Source organism: Schistocerca americana, chromosome 9 (assembly GCF_021461395.2).
Source record: "Schistocerca americana isolate TAMUIC-IGC-003095 chromosome 9, iqSchAmer2.1, whole genome shotgun sequence".
NCBI lineage: Eukaryota > Metazoa > Arthropoda > Insecta > Orthoptera > Acrididae > Schistocerca > Schistocerca americana.
This window is the reverse complement of record NC_060127.1, coordinates 86,138,397-86,155,404: the sequence shown is the minus strand read 5'-3', so window position 1 is coordinate 86,155,404 and position 17,008 is coordinate 86,138,397. Positions and strand designations below refer to the sequence as shown.

The 17,008-nt window shown below is 45.0% G+C and overlaps 1 protein-coding gene across 1 annotated transcript; it reads left to right on the top strand.

Annotated features, from left to right (window-relative positions):
• The first annotated feature begins 1,269 nt into the window (after positions 1-1,269).
• Positions 1,270-14,630, top strand: LOC124550688 (protein Flattop homolog). Its single transcript, XM_047125412.1, has 2 exons — positions 1,270-1,513; positions 14,314-14,630. The coding sequence occupies exons 1-2, from the start codon at positions 1,270-1,272 to the stop codon at positions 14,628-14,630; spliced, it is 561 nt and encodes a 186-aa protein (XP_046981368.1).
• The last annotated feature ends 2,378 nt before the right edge of the window (positions 14,631-17,008 follow it).

The window sequence follows — 17,008 nt, the reverse complement described above, 5'->3', positions numbered from 1 at the left end:
AACTTGTCGTAAATTACAGTGGCTGACGTGGCTTCTCAATAACTATATAACAGAAAAATCATCGCGTTACAGATTTTTACCTCAAGTGGCAAATGCAAACACCATGAGCTTTAATTGACGATCGACACTAGTATTACGCAAAAAGGGGATGTAACAGATGAGACTTCTGCAGTTCTGAGTGAAGCTTTATGCGCTGTTATGCAGCATCGCGTGCGTTCATTACCTTGTCGGTGTTTGTCAGGGGGCGGGGGGCAGCACAGCTCCGCTCACCTCGCCGTCTCGGAAGCAACTCTCTCCTCACTTCTCCCTACTACGATTTACCGAAGATGGTTTAAAAACAAACTGTCTGGCTGTGTTTTCATCTGACCAATCAGGGTCTCAATGTTAACCTTAAGTTCCGCCTACAAAAATTCTCTCTATCCAATGAGAAACGTTATACTTTTCGTGGTGGGGCAATGTTGTTTTTTTTAAAGTTTGCAACGTAAGAGAGACGCGAAAAAGTCTCACGCTAAATCTTGCAGCTGGTGTTGAACCTTTTAGCGTTATCGTAAGATCTATACTGTTCTTCTGGAGGGCTCTAGCTTTTAACATGCGCTGGGGGGTGGTCCTAACGTAACAGAGACGCGAAAAAGTCTCATGCTAAAACTTGCAGCTGGGGTGGTCCTAGTGGTTAGCTGGCGACGTGGGTGTCCAGTCCGTCCCTTATCGTAGGGCCTTCTAGCTTAACACGGTTCTGCTCTCGGCTTCTGTTCTCGTTTCTCCCGTCAGAACTGCGTCTGTCACACGGTGGGAAGGTATGACATGCATTTAGGCATTCTTGTGTTAGTCTGTGGTATTCCATTTGCTCACTGGTTACTCGTATCACTTTGGCTAATTTAATGTCACGATTCATTCGGAGCTATGTGACATACTACTGGATTTGCTTGTCATGTCAGGGTTTTCTTGGAAGGTGTTGGATTTGCCTGACACCTTACAGAGGAAACTGGTGTTTTAGGCGCAAAAGTCCTCCTCAACCGTTGGCTCTCATCTCACAGGCAAGCAACAGCTTTTGTTTGTGCCAGCACGTTGGTGAAGCCCAGCTGTGGAGTGTTACACCAGTCTGTACACAAAGAGCGACTCTGGCTCTCCATGTACGTGCTTCAATGATACTTTCAACTTCTGAACAAGCGTTCACACCATTTTTGAGATGAGCTACAGCACTTGGAATTAATACTTGTTGTCTCTTCAGGTGTGTGTTTTGTTCCGTTGTAAGACATGTTATGTTAGAGGATGACTACTGTTTCTCCATTGTTGCAGTTCGAGGGTGCGTACAACCCGCGCCGCCTCCGCAACTGGGAGGTCCCCGAGCGGTGGCCTTCAAAGCGAGCCGCCTTCGGCAGAGCTCACCATCAGCCGCGACCCATAGCCAACGACCGGGGGCACCTGCTGCCGGGGGTCCCCAGGGGACCACGAGGGCCCTGGGGCTGCTACCGAGGCACCTGGGAACTGCCGAGGCGCATCACCAGGAAGCAAGGTCAGTACTGTGGGGCCGCCCTGGTGGGTCAACATCAGCCACATCCGGTCTCCAACAACAGAGAACCTACTGTTTGGAGTGCTCAGAGGTCTATTCACTGTGCCAACTGCGACCTGTTGAGGTGCAGCTCCAGCTCAAAGTCAATAATACATGGGTAGCTAGATGTTACAACATCAGCAGTGTCCAATAGCTAAAGGAACAAGGGTCAACTGTTTTTGGGGTTGGTCTAATACGGGTTGCAGGTTCTCTGAGTCTGTTACTGTGGTAACCACAGGCAAACACGGAACTTTAAAGCTGTGAATAGCGTAACTATCTTAGTAACAGCTTTAGTAAATAGCATAGTAATTATAGATTAGCATAGATCTTCTTAGTTAAAGGTAATCAAAGGATTGGAGACTGAGGATCAATGGCTTGACAACTAATTCCAAGGCTTTCATCCTCAGTTCCCCAAGGTGGAGGGACTATAAACTACTTCCTCTTCTGTCTTGTTTCCTCTTGTTCATTCTAAACTATATTTTTGTATTTCTTTTTCAAAATTTAAATTTCATGTAAATTTTTGTTGAACGGTTTGGAAAAGCTGCCATAAAGAAAAGAAAGACAAATAGCAAACAAAGATAACCAAGTAAAAGGGAAGAAATAAGAGAGACAAAAACAGAACACGATCAACTATGCCTCCATGTGGCGGGACACGGGCAAGACATGTGACATTGGAAGCGGGACCTGGTGTGGAGGTTCAGCCACATCAGCGCCCATATACCGATCGCAGCGGCCAAGTGGTCAATAAAGACCCACGTTAAGTAATCATGTGGTGGGTCGTAAAATCAGGGCGGCAAATGAAAAAAATGTACCTGGGACCTCACATCTCCACAAAACAAGCTATCTTTGTTGTCAGATGCAGTAACATCAACAATGCCTATGAGGAACAGACCAAGGAAATACAGGGCTATTACAAATTATTGTAGCCGTTTCATAAATTCACTGTAGCTCCATTCATTGACATATGGTCACGACACACTACAGATACGTAGAAAAACTCATAAAGTTTTGTTCGGCTGAAGCCTCACTTCAGGTTTCTGCCGCCAGAGTGCTCGAGAGCGCAGTGAGACAAAATGGCGACAGGAGCCGAGAAAGCGTATGTCGTGCTTGAAATGTACTCACATCAGTCAGTCATAACAGTGCAACGACACTTCAGGGCGAAGTTCAACAGAGATCCACCAACTGCTAACTCCATTCGGCGATGGTATGCGCAGTTTAAAGTTTCTTGATGCCTCTGTAAGGGGAAATCAATGCAGTGAGCGAAGAAACGGTTGAACGCGTGCGGGCAAGTTTCTCGCGTAGCCCGCGGAAGTCGACGAATAAAGCAAGCAGGGAGCTAAACGTGCCATAGCCGACGGTTTGGAAAATCTTACGGAATAGGCTAAAGCAGAAGCCTTACCGTTTACAATTGCTACAAGCCCTGACACCCGATGACAAAGTCAAACGCTTTGAATTTTCGGCGCGGTTGCAACAGCTCATGGAAGATGATGCGTTCACTGCGAAACTTGTTTTTAGTGATGAAGCAACATTTTTTCTTAATGGTGAAGTGAACAGACACAATGTGCGAATCAGGGCGGCAGAGAATCCTCACACATTCGTGCAGCAAAATCGCAATTCACCAAAAGTTAACGTGTTTTGTGCAATCTCACGGTTTAAAGTTTACGGCCCCTTTTTCTTCTGCGAAAAAAACGTTACAGGACACGTGTATCTGGACATGCTGGAAAATTGACTCATGCAAAAACTGGAGACCGACAGCGCCGACTTCATCTTTCAACAGGATGGTGCTCCACCGCACTTCCATCATGATGTTCGGCATATCTTAAACAGGAGATTGGAAAACCGATGGATCGGTCGTGGTGGAGATCATGATCAGCAATTCATGTCATGGCCTCCACGCTCTCCCGACTTAACCCCATCCGATTTCTTTCTGTGGGGTTGTGTGAAAGATTCACTGTTTAAACCTCCTCTACCGTGAAACGTGCCAGAACTGCTAGCTCGCATCAACGATGCTTTCGAACTCATTGATGGGGACATGCTGCGCCGAGTGTGGGAGGATCTTGATTATCGGCTTGATGTCTGCCGAATCACTAAAGGGGCACATATCGAACATTTGTGAATGCCTAAAAACACTGAGTTTTTGTATGTGTGTGCAAAGCATTGTGAAAATATCTCAAATAATAAAGTTATTGTAGAGCTGTGAAATCGCTTCAATCATTTGTACGAGGGCGGTTCAGAAAGTAACCTCTGATTGGTCACAGTGCGGGTTGTGGGGGGAGTAGCGACGCCATCTGTGCGTTCACGCACTCAACAGGTCAGTCGGCATCAAGCCGTGGTCGAGTGAACGTCGTACCTGCGCTAGTTTAGTTTTTGTGGCAGTTTTAAATGTGTGCTGCAATAGAAAACCCCGACAAATGTGAAGTGCGTGCTGTCATAAGGTTTTTTACAGCCAAAGGATATTCTGCAGCAGCTATTCATCGTGAGCTTTGTGCCGTGTACGGACCAAGAGTTATGAGTGAAGGAGTTGTCCGTGAATGGGTACGTTTATTTAAAAGTGGACGAGAAAACGTTCATGATGAAGAGAGGAGTGGTAGATCATCATTGGTGACTGACGAACTCGTTCAGACAGTTGATGCAAAAGTTCGTGAAAATCGACGTTTCTCAATGTCGGAGTTGTCTACTGGTTTTCCACAGATTTCTAAGACTCTCTTGTACGAGATAGTGACAGCAAGATTGGGTTACCTTAAGTTCTGTGCACGATGGGTGCCCAAAATTCTTACCGACCACCACAAAACTCAAAGAATGGCCTCTGCATTAGACTTTCTGTCAAGTTATGAGGACGAAGGAGAACCATTGTTAAACAGAATCGTGACCGGTGACGAAACCTGGATTAAGTACGTGAACCCTGAGACAAAAGAGCAATCAAAGATGTGGGCACATTCAAATTCGCCTACCAAACCAAGAAAAGCCTCGCAAGATTTTTCTGCCAGAAAACTGAAGGCAACGGTGTTTTGGGATGCCAAAGGGGTGTTGTTGGTTGAATTCATGGGACGTGGTACGACCATTAATCAAGACGTGTACTGTGAAACAATAAAAAAGTTACGACGGGCTATACAGAACAAACGCCGTGGTATGCTGACTTCCGGTATCGTTTTTTTGCACGATAACGCCCGTCCTCACTCTGCTCGCAGAACAACGGCCCTTCTTGAGTTCTTCAAGTGGGACGTTATCAACCATCCACCTTACAGCCCAGACCTGGCGCCAAGTGATTATCACCTCTTCATGCATTTGAAGAAATGGCTCGGGTCACAGCGGTTTGATGACGACGAAGAGCTCAAAGATGCGGTCACAGGCTGGCTCCAGGCACAAGCGAGTGATTTTTATGCAGAAGGAATTTCAAAGCTTGTGAAGAGATACGATAAGTGCCTCAATCGCTATGGAGACTATGTAGACTATGTAGAAAAATAGTGCAAAGATGTAGTTGTAAGATGTATATATTAAAATATTTTTATATAACTTGGTGTATTTTTTTAAATCAACCGGAGGTTACTTTCTGAACGGCCCTCGTAATAACTCTGTATTCAGGGAGATGTTTCCAGGAGCCTACGGGGTCCTAGGGCTGCTAGTGTAGCACGTATCACATTTTATGGAAGAGGCGCCAATACGCAACGTCAGCCACATCCAACAGCCAAAGACTGGTGGAATGTGCTGCTGAGGGAAGCTAAGAGAACATGAGAGTCCTAGGGCAGTTCTGAAGGCACCTGAATCTGCCCTGGCCCCTTTACAGGATGCTACATCAATAGTGTGACGGAAGCAAAGGTGGCGCAACATCAGCTACCTCCAAAGGTCATCAATAGAGACCGGATTACATGCATTTGCATTTTGCATATGCATTTGCATATTTGGCTCCTTTTCACCGGTTGTTGCATATTTTAACTATGAACGAGTGACGATGCATATTTTCGCTCTATGTTTAAAATATTTTAAAAATTTAGACTGGAGGTCTCTAGCTCGATCTAGCTTTGATGTTTCACAGATTGACCGCGACTTAGAACTGCGTGCAGTCGCCAATCGAGAAGCCACTGCCTAGCAGAATCATTACAGCAGAGGAACAGGCAGACAGAATCCGTGGTCCTGCGGCCGCACCCCGGATAATCCCCTCCGCTGTCACACAGTACGCGCCGGTGACAATGAAATTAAACTACGGAAGCTTTTAGGTGCACGTCCTTTGTTTCACCTTAGCTTTCTATTTAGTTGTACACAGCTGAACGTGTTTACGACTTGTAGTGTGTAACGTGTTGTGGGTCATGCCGCCCGAAAAAAGAAACTTCTTTTCGTGGATAGCCGACCATCCTGGAACATTTACACATGACATAATTGTTTTATATTGTCAAGCTTGCGAAAAAAACGTTTCGCGCAAAGAAAGTTCCAATTAGGCCAGCATTTGCTTTTTACAATGAACATTTCGAAGCCATTTAGCCGGCGGGAGTGGCCGTGCGGTTCTAGGCGCTACAGTCTGGAACCGAGCGACCGCTGCGGTCGCAGGTTCGAATTCTGCCTTGTGCATGGATGTGTGTGATGTCCGTAGGTTAGTTAGGTTTAATTAGTTCTAAGTTCTAGGGGACTGATGACCTCAGAAGTTATAGTCTGGGAGACGAGTCTTTGGTATTGACAGCTCGGTAGCGTCTTTCCGTTGCCTAGCGACCGCAGGCAGGCAGGCAGCCAATGACGGCCTGACTTTGAGCGGGTAGCAAGGGCCACGTTGCCGCTCTGAAACCCGGTCGCGCGCGCTTATGAAACTTACCAGTGTCTCACATGCAGGCGGTGCGGTCGTTCGTCGTTTGTCTGAAGTTGAATTCGCAGTTTATTTTGTTTTTGTTGTTTTCAGTGTTTCTTTGTTTATGTTTCGTTGTAAACAATGTCTAGTGCGGCGGGTAGTACCAGCCCAACACTAGAAGTGAAACGGAGGAAGAAAAGTGTGCTGAACACCCCAGGCCAGTGAATTCGTGTGCTCTGTGAGGGATTACTTTGAGAAAGAAAAGGACAAAGGTGGGCCCTTAATTCCTGTTGTTCAGGTTGTGAAGAGAACTGCAGCAGCATTGAAAATAAGTAAGAACACTGTTGTAAAGATAGGGAAAGAACAGTATAGTGTAGATTGTGACGAGAGTGGCACAACAAAGCTGCACACACCAGGAAAGAAGCGACCGAGAAATAAGCAGGTGACAGCTTTGGCCGATTTTCAGAAAGACGCTATTCGTCTTCATATATACAGCTATTATAAGAGAAGGGAACATCCCACTCTAAATTACAGGTGTCGCTTCAGAAAGACGATCTTTAAAAAGGGAGCAAATTTTCATTGCGTACAGTGTTGAAAGACATAGGCTTGAGCTATTCACTGTTTAACGGACGCAAAATATTAATGGAAAGGACAGATGTAGTTGCATGGCGGTGCAGATTTCTGCGCAGGATCATGGGTGTGGAATTCGAAAGTATAGTGTGGTTAGATGAAACTTGGGTCAATGCCAGCCATTCTTTACGTAGAGGCTGGAATGATGGAACGCCCCAGGGGACAATGGCAGTGCCTGTTGGCAAAGGAGGGCGTATTATTGTCTTACATGCAGGAACATCGAAAGGTTTTGTGCCAAACTGCTTGAAAATGTTTCGGTCAAAAAAGACGGGAGATTACCATGAAGAAATGAACAGTGTAGTATTTCAAGAATGGTTCGAGACATCGCTTATGACGAATCTGACAAGTCCATCAGTGATTGTTATGGACAATGCGCCTTATCATTCCGTTGTTCACGATAAGGCACCAACCTTGGCAACAAAAAAAGACGATACCATTCAGTGGTTGAAACGGCGAAAAGTAGATTTCAGAGAAGATTTAAGGAAGGCGGAACTGCTCGAAATTGTGGCACAAAAGAAACCCCAATTTCCAACATATGTAATTGACGAGATTGCTAAAAGGCACGGCCATGAAATCGTTCGGCTTCCTCCATACCACTGTCACTTCAATGCAATAGAAGGAGCGTGGGCGCATATAAAATATTACATTGCTGCAAACAATAAAAAATTCACAATCTCTGAAGTGGAAACTCTCCTTCCAGCAGCTATCAATAAAGTGACAACCGAGACGTGGGCTAAAATTGTAAACAGCACTGCAAGTGCCATCAGAGAGGCGGCCAAAACCGAAGGGGTTGTGGAAGAATGCATCGAAAATTTATTTATACATCTGGGAGAGAGCAGTGATAGTTCGAGTAGTGCTGAGGAAGACAATGTCAAATCAGATTCTGACAGTGATGTGAGTGGTGTTTTTCCATTACAGTAACTACAACGTATTCAGGAATGTAAGGAGGGAGTTTGCTATCGATCTACAACCAGATCATCATATTGTGAGTACTTTCTTCAGATTATAACTCTTAATACACTGACCAATTACTCTGTAGCTTGTAGTAGAACAAATTAATAATGCTAATACTTAACAATGGAAACCAAAACTGCTAATGTTCAACAACTTGCGAAAATAGTTTTCATTTCAGTTGTGAAGTTTAACAAAGAACTTTATTATATTTCAGCATCTTAGATACTTGTACTAAATAGCTCTTATCAGTTTTCGAGTTAATATATTTCAAGCGTCAACTTCAAATAAATTCATGCGTACCAATACGACTTGTATTTTGTCTCGCTTTTATTTCTGCTGCTAGAGAATGCGTGTAGCAGACAGGTCGCCGCGCGCTGTGAGCCACGTTCGGCAACAGCGCCGTCTGCCCGCCGGAACTGTCAGTACCCATCACTCGTCTCACGGACTATAAGTCGCATAGTGCTCAGAGCCATTTTTTTTGAAGCCATTTAAGGGGTAGTAAATGGCTCTAAGCACTATGGGACTTAATATCTGAGGCCATCAGTCCCCTAGACTTAGAACTACGTAAACCTAAATAACCTAAGAACATCGCACACATCCATGCCCGAGGCAGGATTCGAACCTGCGACCGTAGCAGCCGCGTGGTTCCGGATTGAAGCCCCTACAACCGTTCGTCCACAGCGGCCGGCGAGGGGTAGTAAACCACTTCATAGTGCAAAGGATTTGGCAGTTTGCCAGTGCAAAGAAGCTTTTGATGAATCCGGCGTTAAAAGTGACATTGCTGTGACAAGCACTCATTTTTCCCATATACCTGCAAGCATTAAAAAGTTTTAAACTCAAGGTTTGGCGTTGAATGAATCTATTCAGTTAATGAATAAAATTATTCTAGTGAACTCCTCATTGCCGGAGGTATTACCAAGAAAACTTAAAGGAAAGTTTGAAAACCTTTTAAACAACAATCCAGGCTTCGAAACCTTGTGCCAAATTGATGGTTTTGTTAAATGGGACGGGTGAACTTCTGCCAGCAACAATAAGTGCCACCACAGCACCAAAATTCAAATACTGCCGATACCTCAGTTGATGTAGAACGGTCCTTTTCTGCTTATAAAAATATTTTGAGTGATCGAAGACAATATTACTACTGAACATTTGGAACAGTACTCGGTCGTTTACATTTACAATAGTAGAAAAATGTAAAATAAACTGTAAGTGATGCTTTGGTCCAAAAGTCTTAATTAAAAGTTAATGCTGTTCAAAAAAAAATTTATGATTGTATGTCGCTTTTTAAACAAAATATTACGGAGTTTTTGAACGCGCCCCTCTGCGTGCGTTATATCTCGAATTTGGTCCGGCCCATATGAGTTGTTTTGCTGTGATTCACTCGCATCGCATCTGCTTGTTACTGACAACAATAGCAAAGAAGGTACAATTCTCTAAACATGGTATGCGTCCCCATTTTGTAAATTTTTAGAAAATAATTCCAGTAAGGCCGTCTTCCTAACCTCTACCAGAATGAATATCAGCGTTCTTAGTGCACCGATTTTTCGCGTGGCCAGCGCTCTTCCTCGTAATTGATATGTAGCGGTTCGAGTTTGAGATATAATGCACGCAGTAACTACAATGTTTTTTGATATTTGATCTTGCATATTTCGACACTTTTCATGCATTTTTAAGCATTTTTCATGCATATTTTCAAGCATATTTCAAAGTTTTTGTGATGCATATGATCCGATCTGTAGTCATCAATAATAAAATTTTGCTGCCAGGAGTTTGCAGATACCCACTGGAGCAGATTAAAACTTTGTTCCCGACCGAGACTCGAACTCGGGACCTATGCCTTTCGCGGCCAAGTGCTCTACCAACTGAGCTACACTCCGCTGCAGAGTGAACATCTCATAGTGGAGTTCTTGTTTGACACCCTGAGACCGGTTCTGGTGACTAGAGGGAATCTAGAGATATTGTTGAATCACTTGCAATGTTTTATGTCGTATTTGTAGAAAGAGAGCTTAGTAGGCTGAGGAAAGACTGGGGCGCATGATTCTAAGGTGGCTATCACAGTACTTTGAACCTATCACGAACACATCTCAATGGAGCGAAATGAGTGTAGCTCAGTTGTAGATAAGGTCAAAGAAGGATGCCACGCTTGGATAGGACGAGCATGGGCGAGGGAACCAAATGAATTCTTTCAGTAGCACCATCCCAGCAGTCACCTCTGAGATTTAGGGTAATCAGTCAAAATCCGAATTAGGATGGGGAGACCATCGTATTTGAACATCGCTCCTTATGAATGTGAGTCTCGTGTCAGGGCAGCCTGCCTGACGCATTTAGGGTGGTGGGTTACTAGTGTGCACCACCTAAGGGAACTGAGCTCCAGGTTAGAACTGTGGCATTTTCGTGCTTACAACAGAGAAAGAGATTGTCGAACGTGTCCGGTGCAGATGCTCTGGTGTTGTTCTAACTGGGACATAGTTACAAGCTAAATATCTAGTAGGATTTGAATACTGGTTGGCACTTCTGTTCATCATTACTCCTCAGCTTGTGCTGCCTAGCCTACATTTCATTAGTGTTATGTGCGTGTACCAGGAGTAACCGGAATTGTAATGATCACCTTGCCAAAGTTATATGCAGGGTGGTCCATTGATCGTGAGCGGGCCAAATATCTCACAAAATTAGCGTCAAACGAAAAAACTACAAACAACGAAACTCGTCTAGCTTGAAGGGGCAAACCAGATGGCGCTATGGTTGGCCCGCTGGATGGCGCTGCCATAGGACAAACTGAAATCAACTGCGTTTTTTTTAACAGGAACCCCCATTTTTTATTACATATTCGTGTAGTACGTAAAGAAATATGAATGTTTTAGTTGGACCACTTTTTTCGCTTTGTGATAGATGGCGCTGTAATAGTCACAAACGTGTAAGTACCTGGTATCACCTAACATTCCGCCAGTGCGGACGGTATTTGCTTCGTGATACATCACCCGTGTTAAAATGGACCGTTTATCAAATGTATGGCTATTGTGATCAAAATGCACAACGGGCGTGTGATATGTATGCTGATCGGTATCCTGGACGACATCATCCAAGTGTCCGGATCGTTCGCCGGATAGTTACGTTATTTAAGAAAACGGGAAGCGTTCAGCCACATGTGAAACGTCAACCACGACCTGCAACAAATGATGATGCCCAAGCAGGTGGTTTAGCTGTTGTCGCGGCTAATCCGCACATCAGTAGCAGACAAATTGCGCGAGAATCGGGAATCTCAAAAACGTCGGTGTTGAGAATGCTACATCAACATCGATTGCACCCGTACCATATTTCTATGCACCAGCAATTGCATGGCGGCGACTTTGAACGTCGCGTACAGTTCTGCCACTGGGCGCAAGAGAAATTACGGGACGATGACAGATTTTTTTCCACACGTTCTATTTAGCGACGAAGCGTCATTCACAAACAGCGGTAACGTAAACCGGCATAATATGCACTACTGGGCAACAGAAAATCCACGATGGCTGCGACAAGTGGAACATCAGCGACCTTGGCGGGTTAATGTATGGTGCGGCATTAAGGGAAGAAGGATAATTGGCCCCCATTTTATTGATGGCAATCTAAATGGTGCAATGTATGCTGATTTCCTACATAATGTTCTACAGATGTTACTACAAGATGTTTCACTGCATGACAGAATGGCGATGTACTTTGAACATGATGGATGTCCGGGACATAGCTCGCTTGCAGTTGAAGTGGTACTGAATAGCATATTTCATGACAGGTGGATTGGTCGCCGAAGCACCATACTATGGCCCGCACGTTCACCGGATCTGACGTCCCAGGATTTCTTTCAGTCGGGAAAGTTGAAGGATATTTGCTATCGTGAACCACCGACAACGCCTGACAACATGCGTCAGCGCATTGTCAATGCATGTGCGAAAATTACGGAAACTACTCGCTGTTGAGAGGAATGTCGTTACACGTATTGCCAAATGCAATGATGTTGACGGGCATCATTTTGAGCATTTATTGCATTAACGTGGTATTTACAAGTAATCACGCTGTAACAGCATGCGTTCTCAGAAATGATAAGTTCACAAAGGTACACGTATCACATTGGAACAACCGAAATAAAATGTTCAAACATACCTACGATCCGTATTTTAATATAAAAGAACCTACCTGTTACCTACTGTTCGTCTAAAATTGTGAGGCATATGTTTGTGACTATTACAGCGCCATCTATCACAAAGCGAAAAAAGTGGTCCAGCTAAAACATTCATATTTCTTTACTTACTACACGAATATGTAATTAAAAATAGGAGGTCCTATTTTTAAAAAAACGCGGTCGATATCCGTTTGACCTATGGTAGCGCCATCTAGCGGGCCAACCATAGCGCCATCTGGTTTCCCCCTTCAAGCTAGACCAATTTCGTTCTTTGTAGTTGTTTCGTTTGAAGCTTATTTCGTGAGATATTTGGCCCGCTCACGATCAATGGACTATCCTGTATACCCTAACGGGGAAAAAAGCGACGCAACGCAAAGTTGTTATACAAGTTGGTCACAAACTAATATTCTTACTGGTATCGACGGTAAATGCTGAATTGTAAAATCTGGCGGCCGGTAGAGGAATGTGTGACGTTGTGGCGCAGTTTCCCACTATGTTGGCACGAATGGATGAATCAAGGCCGGAATGCAGCGTCAAGGGGGAAGCGGCCGACGTAGAGAGACGACAGAACTTGAGGCATTCAGAGCGACGGATTCATCATCACCACCGATTCGACGCGCAACTGCTGCTGTAGTAAGCAGGAGAACCATGAATAGCCGCTCGTAGGAAGGTGGCCGAGTTCGCGGCGCCCATTGCGCCTACTACCATTGACCTCTGTACACAAACAAGCCCTTTTGTAGTGGCATCTGGCACATTCGATCTGTAACCTCATTGTCTGGAGTAGGCTTGCTTTCAGTATGAGTCCTGATTCGAACTGAGCGCCGAGGACCAGGGAAGACTTCTCCGAAGGTACTATATTTCTTTATTTCTTTCTTGGGGACTTTGTCCCACTCCAATGCGGGGTCGGCTTTTATTAGTACGGATTTGGGAGTGTTAATGTTAAGGGGTGGCCGGATGCCCTTCCTGCTGCCACCCCAAACCTCCCCCCCCCTCCCCCGGGACCGAAGTAGTGTACCCCAGCTGTCTGCGTCTAGTGTAAGTCTGGAAATAGTGCGAACGTTTTCGAATGTCTGTGAGTCGTGTAACTGAGGCGGAACGCGGGGACCAGCACGGTATTCACCTAGCGGGATGTGGAAAACCGCCTAAAAACCACATCCAGGCTGGCCGGCCTACCGGCCCTCGTCGTTAATCCGCCGGGCGTATTCGATCCGTGGCCGGCGCGCCTACCCGAGTCCAGGAAGCAGCGCATTAGCACTCTCGGCTACCCTGGCGGGTAGGGTTGGAAAACACTGGACCATAGAAATGTGTGACTTACGAGGAACTACTTGACCATTGTAGGCCATTCTTTTTAGTTCCCTACATACAGTCATTGTAGTAGCTGGAATGCTGGGAGCACTTTGGAACTCATAAATACTTCCTCCCACTAAAGGCACCCTGGCGGGTTCCGAAGATGCTGTATCTGCATCTACATATATATACTCCGCTAGCCACCAAGCGATGTGTGGCGGAGGGCACAATTCACGCCAAAGTGATATCACCCCCCCCACCCCGCCTCTGTTCCACTAGCGGATCGCGCGAGGGAAAAACTACTATCTGAATGCCTCAGTACGCGCTCTAATTTCCCTTATCTTTGAATGGTGATCATTGCGCGATTTCGAAGTTGGTGGTAATAATATATGCTCTACATCCTCGGTGAAAATCGGATTTCGGAATTTAGTGAGCAGCCCCTTCTGCTTAGCGCGCCGTCTATCTGTGTGTCCCACTTCAAACTTTCTATGAGATTTGTAACGCTCTCGCGATGGCTAAATGTACCAGTCAAGAATGTTGCCGCTCTTCTTTGAACCTTCTGAATCTCTTAAATGAGACCCAACTGGTAAGGGTCCCATACAGACGAAGAATACTGAAAGACTGGAAGAATTAACTCATTGTAAGCAAATTCCTTTGTTGAAGGACTGCATCGTTTGAGGATTCTACCAATAAACCGCTATCTAGAGTTCGCCTTGCCCGTTACTTGTGTAATCTGATCATTTATATGTTTGAGATCATTTCGAATAGTCACATCCAGATACTTGACAGATGTTACCGCTTCTAAAGACTGTGCATTTATTTTGTACTCTTACATTAATGGGGATTTTCGGCTTGTTATAGGTAGTAGGTTACTCTTAATAATATTGAGAGATAACTGCCAGTCATTACACCACGCATTTATTTTCTGCAAATCCTCACTGCGGCCCCACCCTCTGGTTGCAGCTGAGGAGCTGTCGGTGGTGAACCCCCCGGTCCGCCCGCCACCCGTGGAGCCCAGCTCGTGGCAGAAGCGGTCCGCCTCCAGCGTGCCGGTGCCGGAGAGGTCGCAGGCCGCGCAGGAGGCCATAGACCGGGCGGCGGAGGCGGCGCCACAGCCTCAAGAGGACCAGCAGGAGGCGGGGCCGGTGAGTGCCACAACTCTGCCAACAGTCAGCACAACTGCGGCTCCGTATTCCACTGTGACTCTTCACCTCTTCAGTAACTCTCCACCACTGCACCTATTCATCCCCAACAGCCCATTTTTTGTAAGTCCTCCATAATTCCACTGACCCATCTCGTTCTGCATCTGCATTTACATCTGCATTTACATCTACATTTATACTCCGCAAGCCAACCAAAGGTGTGTGCCGGAGGGCACTTTACGTGCCACTGTCATTAGCTCCCTTTCCTGTTCCACTCGCTTATGGTTCGCGGGCAGAACGACTGCCGGAAAGCCTCCGTGCGCGCTCGAATCTCTCTAATTTTACATTCGTGATCTCCTCGGGAGGTATAAGTAGAGGGAAGCAATATATTCTGTACTTCATCTAGAAACGCACCCTCTCGAAACCTGGACAGCAAGCTACACCGCCATGCAGAGGGCCTCTCTCTTGCAGAGTCTGCCACTTGAGTTTGCTAAACATCTCCGTAACGCTATCACGCTCACCAAATAACCCTGTGACGAAACGTGCCGCTCTTCTTTGGATCTTCTCTATCTCGTCTGTCATCCCGATCTGGTACGGATCCCACACTGACAAGCAGTACTCAAGTATAGGTCGAACGAGTGTTTTGTAAGCCACCTCCTTTGTTGATGGACTACATTTTCTAAGGGCTCTCCCAATGAATCTGAACCTGGCATCCGCCTTACCAACAATTAATTTTATATGATCATTCCACTTCAAATCGTTCGGCATGCATGCCCCGAGATATTTTACAGAAGTAATTGCTACCAGTGTTTGTTCCGCTATCATGTAATCATACAATAAAGGATCCTTCTTCCTATGTACTCGCAATACATTACATTTGTCTATGTTAAGGGTCAGTTGCCATTCCCTGCACCAAGTGCCTATCCGTTGCAGATCTTCCTGCATTTCGCTGCGATTTTCTAATGCTGCAACTTCTCTGTATGCTACAGCATCATCCGCGAAAAGCCACATGGAACTTCCGGCACTATCTACTAGGTTATTTATATATTGTGAAAAGTAATTGTCCCATAACACTCCCCTGTTGCACGCCAGAGGTTACTTTAACGTCTGTAGACGTCTCTCCATTGAGAACAACATGCTGTGTTCTGTTCGCTAAAAACTCTTCAATCCAGCCACACAGCTGGTCTGATATTCCGTAGGCTCTTATTTTGTTTATCAGGCGACAGTGCAGAACTGTCCCAGTAGAAGGTGCACTCTATGGCGCTCTGAGTTTCTAACTAATATCCTTTTAGTTATATCCGTATCACTCGCCCGTACCACATGCCCTGACCATCTCAATCTGGCTGATTTCATTGTTCTTCTGAGACAGGAGCGGCCAAGAATTCGACTCGAAAGCTATGCCCTGCCATGAGTGCCATAGTACTGTACGGCAGCTTGTTTTGAACAGTAGTGCTACTGACAACATGGCTCGTGCATATGATGTTATCTATATATATTTGACGATGCTAGTGCTGATTTTGCACTTAACATTTGAAGATGCCACTATGGCTGCAATACATTACGACTTTGTTTTTGATGACAATGTTGCCAATAACAATGTTATTGATCACAGTGCAAGTAAAGCAAGGTTACTAATACAGGCATTCCCAAATTCCTTCATAAAAGAAGGCGAAGTAATTTTTCCAGAATTCGAATCAAGAACAACTGTCAACATAAGTAATTGAGCAGTAGACGTCCTCGGTTAGCGAAGCTGCTTCAAGCACTTAATGAAGTCAGGGCTTCCCATACTTAGAAATCATATACAACCACTCGCTGGTACAATCGTCCTTACCCGAATACTGGAAAGTTGCAGAAGTCACACGAATATCCAAGAAAGAAAGTAGGAGTAATACGCTGAATTACAGATTCATATCACTAATGTCGATTTTCATTAGGATTTTCGAACATATACTGTGTATGAACATCATGAATTAGTAGAAGAAAACGATTTTTTGACAAATAGCCAACGCGTATTCAGAAAATATCTTTCTGTGACACGCAACTAGATCTTTATTCAAGTAATGAGTGTTATCGACGGGGGACGTCAAATTGATTCCATGTTTTTAGATTTCCAGAAGGCATTTGACAACGTTGCGTAAAACAGAAGCAATATCTGGCGTTTCCACAAGGATGTATTATAGACCCTCTGCTGTTCCTGGCCTACATAAACGATTTAGGAAACAATCTGAACAGACTTTTTAGATTGTTTGCAGATGATGCTGTCATTTACCGTCTTGCAAAATCATCAGATGAACAAAACGAATTGCAAAATAATGTAGACAAGATACCTGTGTCGTGCAAGTAGTGGCAACTGACTGTAAATAGTGGGAAGTGTGAAGTCATCCGCATTATGAATCCGCTGAAATACAGAGACACGATAAATCACACAATTCTGAAGGCTGTGCATTCAAGTAAATGCGTAGGGATTACAAGCACGAATAACTCAAACTGGAACGATAACTTCGATACTGTTGTGT